Source organism: Equus asinus, chromosome 7, assembly GCF_041296235.1.
Source record: "Equus asinus isolate D_3611 breed Donkey chromosome 7, EquAss-T2T_v2, whole genome shotgun sequence".
NCBI classification, from domain to species: domain Eukaryota; kingdom Metazoa; phylum Chordata; class Mammalia; order Perissodactyla; family Equidae; genus Equus; species Equus asinus.
The window spans coordinates 78,462,669-78,472,746 of record NC_091796.1 but is presented as its reverse complement, the minus strand read 5'-3'; the positions used below and the strand labels follow the sequence as shown (position 1 = coordinate 78,472,746).

Sequence of the window (10,078 nt, the reverse complement as noted above, 5' to 3'; positions counted from 1 at the left end):
AATATTATGTCTCTCCACCCTCCCACAACCTCCCTCAAGTACTTCTCCCATCTGTCTGCTGTGCCCACTACCACTCAAGAGGGAAAAAAGGCGGGGAGGCGGTGTCTCAAAATAACACTCATTGAATGGCACTCACTGGCTTTAATTTGTGTTATCTGGAACCAGGAAGTCCTAACATGTTGCATTACACACTAGTCACACATCTTCTGCCTGCCTCAAACCCATCTAAATGTTCTTAGTTTTTCCTCAAAAATAAAATCATAGTTTGGATCAGGAGCCATATTTTTACCCAATTATTCACTGTCAAATTTATTTGCTTCTCTGGGTCCCCTTGAGAAACAAGCCAACTTATTCCTTCATTCAACCCAGTTAAAGTCCTGAAAGAATAGGTGAATATACATTTTTTTTTTTTTAAGCTCGTCGCTAAGTAAACTAGCTAACACCCTTGAGCGTCCACCAGGAGGCGCCCGGGGCGTCGAAAGACCTGCGGTGGAGAGGCGGCGATGAATGCAGCAGCGATGGAACCCGGCATCCTTTTTTAAGAATCAGCGTGAGGGAAGGGAGCAGAGCTGCGTTATTTTAGGGAGACCTTGTCGCACTCCCCCTCTCGCGTGTAGGTAGCGTCTAGGGTGTGTGCGGGCCCCATGGAGAGACGCTGGCGGTGGCTGCGGTGGCAGCTGGGGCTCCTATCGCAGCTGCAGCCGGCAGTAACCCGACCCCGCCAGCGCAGGGACTGAAGAGGCGCAAGAGACAGCGGCGAGCTGCGAACAAAAGCCCTCGGCGCGGAGCCCGAGCCTGGGACCCGCGGTAAGTGAACTGCCCAGGGGACCCGGGAGCTCCCGGGCTAGCTGAGCCCTAGAAGCCCCCCTCGCTGGAATACGGTGGGGGGACTCGGAGGGCATCTGCGGGCAGGTGTCCGAGTCTAGACCGGGGTGGTTGGTGCCTTTAACACATTCAGACTTCGAGGGGATCGGGTGAATCTGGGAGGACACAGGCGCCTTCTCTGTCCCAGCAAACACCCAGTGGGGGGCAGGGGGAAAGGCGGGCACAGCTCCTAGCAAGCCCTGCCCAAGAGGCAGGAGCAAGAATCGATCACCCCTCCCCGAGAGGTCTTTTGGGATTAAGGCATTTCTCTCAGCCTTTCCATTGCCCGTGGCCCCCGCGCCTGGGGCTCCTTTAGCAGGGAGAAATCAACGACAAACTTCTTCCCTAGGCGAATGGGGTCCCTGCAGCAATGCACTTTGGGGATGAAGAGGCCTCTTCCTTTTTTGTTCCTGCAAAGCTGCATCCCCGGTCGCCCGCCTAAGCTACAAACAAATACGCTAATCCTCCCGGGAATCCTCCAGCGCCTCCCTGGTCGGCTACTGCCTGCACCTCGATCTTTTCATCTTAATTCCAGCGGGCAGGAGATGCATCTAGCGGGACAGGCGCCAGGGCAGCTGGCCGCAGGCCTCCACCCCGCACTCCGGGGCTCGGGGAGATTGAGGCTGCTCTCTGTGCACCAGTCTCCCCCCCCCACCCCCCACCCCGCCTGGGTTTTCAGGGCGTCGGTATTAAGATTTACGTTCCACCGGGCCTCTGAGCCTAATCCCAAAGCGGATTAAGTTGGGAGGGGGGTGAATATGAATGGGGAGAGGGCAACTGTTCTGAAATGTATTCTTCGATGTCTCTCCCTGGTCATCCGCAGAGACTCCACAAAAGGACAGGGCCCAGCCATGGTGGACCCCGTACCTGAAGAGGAGAAGGCGGGAGCTGAGCCCGGAGGCTCGGGTGGGGACGGAGCCGGCGCGTCTGTGCCCCCTGACGCCCAGGGCGCCCAGCAGCCTGCGGCCTCTTCGGCCTCGGCCTCGGCCTCGGCCTCTGCGGCGGTGCCCCGCAAGGGTGAAGTCCCGTGCGCAGCAGAAGGCGGGCGGCGGGAGCAGTCCCCGCTGCTACACCTCGATCTCTTCAACTTCGACTGTCCGGAGGCCGAGGGCAGTCGCTACGTGCTGACCAGCCCCCGCTCGCTAGAGGCCTGCGCCCGCTGCGCGGTCAAGCCGGTGGAGCTGCTGCCACGGGCCCTGGCAGACCTGGTGCGCGAGGCCCCCGGCCGCTCCATGCGAGTGGCCACGGGCCTGTACGAGGCCTACGAGGCGGAGCGGCGCGCCAAGCTGCAGCAGTGCCGGGCCGAGCGCGACCGCATCGTGCGCGAGGAGAAGCGGCGCCTCTTCACGCCGCTGGGCCCCACGGCCGCCGCGGCCCCGGCCCCCAGCGCGGGCAGCAGCAGCAGCTGCAGCAGCGCCAGTCTGCCGGCCTCGCCCGCGCCGCGTGCCGCCCGCAAGGCCTCCTCCAGTCCTTCTCCGGCCCGGACCCAACCTCCGCCCGCGGCTTCACGGGCGGGTAGGAAGAGCCATTCGCTAGACTCGCTGTCCCGCCGGCGCGAGGGCGCCCTCAGCTCCGAGTCCGGCGCGTCATCTTCGTCCTACAGCGGGGAGAGCCTGCGGGAGCTGCGCTGGCCGCCGCGGGCCCCGGCCAGGAACAGCTGCCCGGCGGGGTCCGCGTCCTCCGCCCTCAACCCTCTGGGCCGCCCGTCCGCCCTGGCCCTGGTTCCGCTCACCGGCCGCAGCTTCAGCCTCGGAGACCTGAGCCACTCGCCGCAGACGGCTCAGCACGTGGAGCGCATCGTGCGCCAAGTACGCGCCGAGCGGGGCCTGCGCGGGGTGCCCGAGCGCGACCGCAAGATCGCGGCGCTGATGCTGGCGCGGCACCAGGAGGAGCGCCTGTTGCTGGAGCAGCGCGCCGCAGCCCACGGCCAGTGGGAGCAGCAGCGTGTGCGCGCCGAACAGAGGCGGGAGCGCGAGGAGCGCGAGAAGCAGCGCGCCCTGGAGCAGGGCCGCCGGGCCTGGGCCGCGCAGGTGGAGGAGCGGCGCGGCCGCCGGGGCCGCGAGGAGCGCGAGGCGGCGCGGCGGCAGCAGCGGCAGTGCGAGCGCAGCGAGGAGCGGCGGCGGGAGCTGGCTGAGCGCCAGGGCCTGCTGCGGCGCGAGCGGGCGGAGCGCGCGGCCCGGGAGGACCGGCTGCGTAAGCTGCAGCAGGAGCAGAACCTGAAGCAGCGGGAGGAGGGCCTGCAGGAAGGGCGGGAGCGCGCGGAGCAGGTCCGCAGGGAGCGCGCCCAGCGCGCAGCCCGCGCCAAGCAGCGGCAGGAGGGCCAGCTACAGCGGGAGAAGCGGGAGCTGAGCCGGGCCGAGCGGGCTCGCCACGAGGCGCTGCTGCAAGGCCGGGCCCGGCAGGAGCACGAGGAGCGAGAGGGCCTGCGGAGCTCCCTGGAGGCCAGTTTGGGCCGCGCGCAGGAGAACTACGAGCAGTTGGTGGAGCAGCGCACCCGGGAGCTGAGGGAGCGGGCCCGGCGGGAGGAGCTGCAGGGCCGGCGGGCCAAGGAGGCTGCCGAGCGCAAAGAGCGGGAGCATCAGGCACACCTGGAGGCGCTAGCCCGGGCAGGGGAGCGGCGGCTGCAGCACGCGGCGCAGGCGGCCGAGGAGGCGGTGCAGCAGAAGGCACGGCGCGTGGGCCAGAGCCGGTTGGAGAAGGAGCGGACCCAGCGCGCCAACAAGGAGAAGGTGGAGAGGGACGAAGACTGCCGCCGGCAGGAGCTGCTCCAAGCCATCGGGCGCAAGCTGGAGCGCAGCGAGCAGCTGTCGCGGGAGCGACGTAGCGCGCTGGAGAGCGCACGCTCCACAGCCCGGGCCTCCTTCCACGTGCGCGAGAAGGTGCGAGAGGAGACCAACACGCGCTCCTTTGACCGCATGGTGCGCGAGGCCCAGCTGCAGGCCAGCCTGGACCGCAAATGACCGCAGCCCTGCGCTGGCCAGACAGCCGCGCTCAGCCCGGGCGCCTCCCTTGACTACTTTGCCCGGACTGTGGGAGTCCCCCGGCCCAGCACCGTGGCCCGCCAGGCTTCTAACCAACGAGGCGTTGAAAGGATGGATGTGCCAGACCTGTCAGTCCGCCGCCTTTGTTTTTAAAAACTTACTTTGTAGAAGACGTAGCACAATCTGACCACATCCGCCCTTGGTGGCTCTCGCACTGGCCCTTACCAAGCTCCCCTCTGTGTCTTTTGGGTTGGAATAGAAAAGAGCTGGGAGAAAGGGGCTGGGTCGGGAGTGGGGGGAGTGGGGGGAGGGCCCCCGGAGGCTAGAGAGTGCAGAGGTGATTGTCCCCTTCTGCAGCGGTCACCCCAGTCGCCTTTCCCACCTTGGTGTCTCTGACTGTGGTCACTGCAGCTAAGGAGGCATATCCCCGGCTTACCTCGGGCTCTTAAAGCAGGGCAAGTTGCACAAGGCTTGGAGGGCTTGCAGAAAAGTACAACCCTCCCAAGGTGTTAGGCCACAAGTGACCCGAAAAGCTGTTGATCTTTGTGCGGTTGACTTTTAGTCTGCCACGTGAACAAATTCTTGTCTTAGTTCTGGTAGTTTTTCGTTCGTTCCTAGGTGTTCTAGTTAGACAATCATACGCAAATACTGATCAATTTGTATTTTTTTCTCCCTCCTTATTCTCCCAAGTGACCCAAGAAACCGGTGGATTTGGTGGTGCTGTTTAGCTTTAGTGAAAGGCCCCAGCCCGGGGGAAGGTGGGTCCCTGAGGCAGCAGTGTTCCACCGGGTCACACTTTCTTACAGGGTAGTTTCAGGGGCAATGGTGTCTGACACCCACCTTCCGGTGTGGAGCCCACTCCTCGCAGGCAGCAGCCATGCCTTAAGAAGCAGAGCTACCTGATGTGCCTGCCCGGGCCAAGCCTGCCTAGTTCTCCACCCTGGACGCCGTCCTGAGGGTGGGCCCCAGAGAGTTTGGAGTGCAGGATTCCCTCTGTGAAGGAATCGTCACCACCGCTCCCGGGGCCATTTCCTGTGGTGGCTCAAGAGCTGGAATGGCCTCTTTGCTGTTGAGAGTTGTGCTCGTTATTGTTGGTAGTGTGGCTTCTCCTCCTCCCCTCCCCCATGTGACGAAAAAGGGAGTCTCCCCCTTAAATGCCTGGTTCCCTCTCACCGATGACTGAAAGGATTTAATTGGTCTCTCCATGCCTCACCTTCCCCATTAGCCAGATGGAGCCATCAGTACTCTTCTGGTACCTTGAGGTCTCCTGGATCCAAAGCACCACCTCAGTATTATTTGCTGGTCTTCTTTGTGCCTTTCTTGACCTGGAGTTGGGAGGCAGGAGGGCTGCTGTTGGCCTAGGCTATTTCTGGGAATAAGGATTCTTAGCATTGGAAGTGTCGGTGCTCCATGAACAGATGGTCATTTAGCCTCTAGGGGAAAAGACTTACAAGGCCAGGTCACTCCCTGGTCCCAAAAGTCCTGTTCGGTTGTCTTCAGGCAACTTTAGCCCTTAGAGTGCTCCCCTTCCGTGAAGCCAAAATCAGCCCCCAGCCATATCCACCCAGTGACTCTGCCTTCAGCAGGGAAGGTGGAAGTAAGACATTACTTTTTACATTAAACCAGGATCAGGAAATAAAGGTTACCAAAAAAAAAAAAGAGAATCAGGGTAGACAACTACTATACGAGACGTATTTCATGTATATTCTGCTGGGCAGAATTGTTCCTAAAATGTTTGGTAATACACACACATCCACTCCATCAGCACCCCTGCTCCCCAATCACATGCCAGCAGGTACAAGCGTGTAGAAGGAAACAGTGCTTAGGTGTCACACTGCAGAGGTTGCAAAACCGGGAAGGAGCTGTGCCAGGGTTTGTTTCTTGAATGGGTGAATTTTTCCCTGGTCAGTAACCAGTTTGTCAGTGATCTGTAGTAATTGTCATTGTCTGTGAGTCAGGGGCATTTCACTGAAAAGTTAATGTGGTCCTGGTTCTTATCTTGTGGTTCCTGATTTGCTACAGGGCTTTTGAAGCCTGAATAGAAAGTTCTGCTTAAAACTACTGACCTCCAAAGTATATGCATTCATTTGAGAGGGACACAATCTGGCGTTTTGGATAAGGTGCTGTAGGTACATAGGTGACCTTCCCTGGTTCTCTGTTCGGTTTGTTTTCTGACTTCCTGAGTGAGTTTGGGTAGATCACCTCTCTGGACCTTGGTTTCGCCCCCCGTAGAAAGGCGATCGTGGTCTCCGCCCTCCCTCTCACACCAACACTGTGAGGATGAGTCAGAATCAAAGTGGTGCTCCCAGTTCCCTGACTTTGGAACTGCCGGTGCAATCGGTATAAACAGAAAGGACCCTGTGACTGTACTGTCTAGAGAGTGTAACGTACTGTCGTGACCTAGCGCAGAAAGGAATGGCCTTGAAAAGCACATTGCAGATCATAGGGTCAGATGTGATGCTAAGATTCAAGTCTGAACATCACCAAATTAGAGGTTTGTGCTTAGAGAACAGCACTATGTAAAGTAAAAAACTTTTGGATTCTTTAAAAAATCCATATAGCTAAGTGGAATTGAAACAAAAACAGAAGCGAAACCTGGTAAAGACTGGTTCCTCCAAATTTCAGATCATCCTCTAGAATATAGACCCATCTCTAAGTTCTAGGATAATTGGTCATGTTGCTTTTTGAGGAGGAGCAATTTCTAGAATCCTTTGTTGGCCCTTTTATTTATATTCTTCTCTTTGAAGTGATGCCAGAGAGGAAAAGTGTTTCTTATTCCGAAATGCAGCAAGAGAAAATTAGAGGGGTGGGGGCAGTGGGGATGACAGATGGAGAAAGCCTTGCTTCTCCTGATGTGAACATTCTCACAAGTACCTGGAATCTGCGCACCAGGCTGGAAGTTTTCTTACCGTCCAGGAGATTGCAGTCTTGAAATGGCCACAGGCATTCACGTTTGCCCTCTGGGAACCTGCTCTTGCTCAGAGAAGGGAGAAGGTGAAGTGGGGTGAGGAGGCATGGGAAGCGTTGGAAGAACTTTAGTTTGATTCATTACCAAGGAAACAAGCAGAACAAAACCGTTTCAGGGGGAATCGTCGGTGAAGCTAGCCCCGTGTCCTGCTCAGGCCATGACCAATGCCTACAGCACACCTGAACTGGAAGATGGAAGTTTCCTTTTGGAAGCACACAAACTGAGTCTTCAGTGGGAGCAGTAAGCAGGATTCGCCAAAGGTGAAGAGTCCGTGAGGTCGTGAAGGCGTATGTGAATGCAGTTTGTGTTCGGGCCATTCTGTGAAGCTCACCTCTTATCGTTCCTTCTCCTTCAAAAAGTCCATGGAAACAGAGGGGTGACCGACTCTACATAAGGGGCTCTATCTTTTTTACCATTGAATCCTCTGTAGTCCATGATTTAGCCCCTGCCATATGGTAAGCACATGAATACTGAATGGAGAAAGGGATCGACGACGGATGGATGATGGACAAATGAATGGTAACCAGAGGGAATCTGTATAGAATAGATCGGGTGGGCAGGCCTTGATTCATTTGACAAATTTGTATTGAGTGTCTGCTCTGTGCCAGGCACTGCTCTTGGTCCTGGGAAGACGGAGTCTCTCTGATCATTGAACCTGGGGACCACTTATGCCGCAATGTCATGAGCAGATGCCTTTATTTCCCCACTGGGCTTAACTACCTTCCCACGCTGGTTTCCATGCACATGCAGACCTGATGGTCCTTCAAGCACAAACTTCAAGACTTTTCAGGTTCCTGGGCACACGCCATCCTCCAACCAACCATCATCTAGTCATGTTGTTCTCTTTCCCTTGGAGGAGGCTTGACTAATCAGGTCAAACTCATAAGGTCATGTACTTAATCAGCTTTAAATTACAGTAAAAAGAGAGAGAGAGATTAATTACCTCCAAGGGCATTATTTGTCCTGCCTTTAATGGATGCAGTGTCAATAATGATTGTTGACCTAGAGAACTGAGCCTCAGGCTGTGCAGAGTCCCAGATCACCAAAACAGGGTACCCACTCCATCATTTGACTGTTCTTGCTGAGACAAGAAACTCATTTCTGAAGCATTCCCAGTTTTAAAGCCCCAACAAAAAGAGATTTGTGATCGATCCTAACTCGATGAGAAAGTTTAGTGAATCAGAATATCCCACTTCTTAAGACATCCAGGTGGTGGAGGTCACCCACAGGTGGCTATGTGGACTTGCCTTTTCTCCACCGTATGACTCCATCTCCACCCTGCACATCCCAGAGAGACGTTCGGCAGAGGAGCATAAGGAAAGCTGGCATTTCTTGACACATCTGGAAAGGGACTTTCAGGAACCTGGCAGATAACTCTCAGTTCTGGAAATGTTGTTCAGGCCTTATATGTGACACTTTGGCTTTGGGTGTCTGAGGCAGAACCTGCAGTATTACTCCTGATCACATGCTTTAGTTACATGACTCTGGACAGAAGAGCGCTTCGTCTGCTCACATATGTGCTCTGCTCCATGGAGTTCTGGTGCTCTCTCTACATGCGCCTCCTCACAGCCCCGTGCAGACCCCCACACGCCCCAGCCCTTCATACTGTCCCTGCTGCCACTTGGGCTTCACCTAGGTTAGGGCTGGGACAGAGGGTGGAGTTGGTAGGGTATAGAAGGGGAGGGTGGTTTTTCTCAGAGGAACACTGGTCTTCACTGTTTGCAGTATTGTTACTTCCTGATTCATGAAACACTGTCATGTCCTACGTGAGCACAGAAACCTAGTCCAAAGTGATTTTGAAGTCTTCCTGCCTGTCTTCCTCTCCACCAGTATAGTACTGACGGCATGTTTTTGTGTCAGATGCTTGCACAATTCACGGGATTGTCAAAAAGATGATCCAGATCTACTCCTTGTTTGAGTGTGCATGTGCATACACACACACACACGTCCACATACGTGCACACACACACACACGCTCCTACTGATCCCAGCATCAGCATTCTAACAGAGGGAAGGAAACTGTAGCCATCTGATTCTTCCAGGGAAGGATAAGTGCTGGGAAAATTGAGCTGCCCCTTGGTGGGGGTCCATTGATTGCATCTACCTCCAGCCCCAAGTCTGCTCCAGGCTCTGGCCTGTAAGTGTGGTGTCCATGTTTCCCAAATCCGTCATTGAGCCACGTGGATGACAGAGGGTTTTCATGCTGCCACTACATTTCTCCTTCTGCCTACGTAGTGTGAGAGACTGACTGGGAAATGGAATTTGGATGCCAAAATGTTGACATTCGGAACATTTCAGTGTGACAGAATGACTGATATCTACAAAGTTTTGAAAATCAAGTCCATGTGGTTAGGCTTCAAGGCAAAGCATTTGGCAAAGGAGCAAGCGTCTTGACTTATTCAAACTATTACCTACTGTTCCACACGCCCCTCTTGCCATCTGTAAAATGGGGACAGTAAATCCTACTTGGTGGGGACTTGTGAAATGAGTTACTGCTTGGGCAGCAGCGCAGTCCCTGGTACATAGCACTCAATTTGTGGATACTGTGATTCTGAACTTGGGAGGGTGGTAAAGGAAGGGATGGGGTAGTTGGACTTCAGCCAGGTGGTCCTGGTGGACTAGGCTTGGATGGCAGCCCTTTGCGGTTGTCCGTGTCCCTTGCTGTGTGGCAATCCCTCAGCCATTCCAAGGAAGGGGCCCTGGAATTACGGTTCTCCAGGAATGTGAAATTGTCTAGGTTTGGGGGAGGGGAAGGGATTACCTTGTTCACCAAATGTTTGGCAATAAAATTGACACCTGATATCATCTTTGAAATTTTAAGACTTCCTAAATGATAACTAAAATGACAGAATGCTTTAAAATTTGTACATATTTCTTGGGGAAAAGAGAGTGTGTTTCTGTCCTGGTGAGACTTAAGTTCTACGGTAGCATCTTTAGCAGAGAACCAAGTGGGCGAGGTTGTGGGAGAAGCGCTGTCCTGGGGTGCTGTGGTACTGCACCACGTGGCACCTGGCAGGAATTCTGGGCCAGGCAGCCATCTCTGCTCTGGCCACATGGGAGTGAGGAAGAAGGCCTGGGATAAGCCCAATCTGGGGGAGTGCTGATGGGCTCCCTGTAGGAACAGATTGGAGCAGGAAGGAGAGAGGAGGGTGTGCATTAGCATTGCTTCGTCCTCAACAGATGGCTTTCTCTGAGAAGGCTCAGAAAATGCCCCGATCTCCTTTCCTGCCTCCCTGGCCCTGCAGACAGCTGCACAGAGGTTAGC

At 55.7% G+C, this 10,078-nt stretch overlaps 1 protein-coding gene across 1 annotated transcript; it reads left to right on the top strand.

The window, feature by feature from the left end:
- The first annotated feature begins 284 nt into the window (after window positions 1-284).
- Window positions 285-9,659, top strand: CCDC177 (coiled-coil domain containing 177). Its single transcript, XM_044773139.2, has 2 exons — window positions 285-807; window positions 1,688-9,659. The coding sequence occupies exon 2, from the start codon at window positions 1,716-1,718 to the stop codon at window positions 3,822-3,824; it is 2,109 nt and encodes a 702-aa protein (XP_044629074.1). The 5' UTR covers window positions 285-807; window positions 1,688-1,715; the 3' UTR covers window positions 3,825-9,659.
- The last annotated feature ends 419 nt before the right edge of the window (window positions 9,660-10,078 follow it).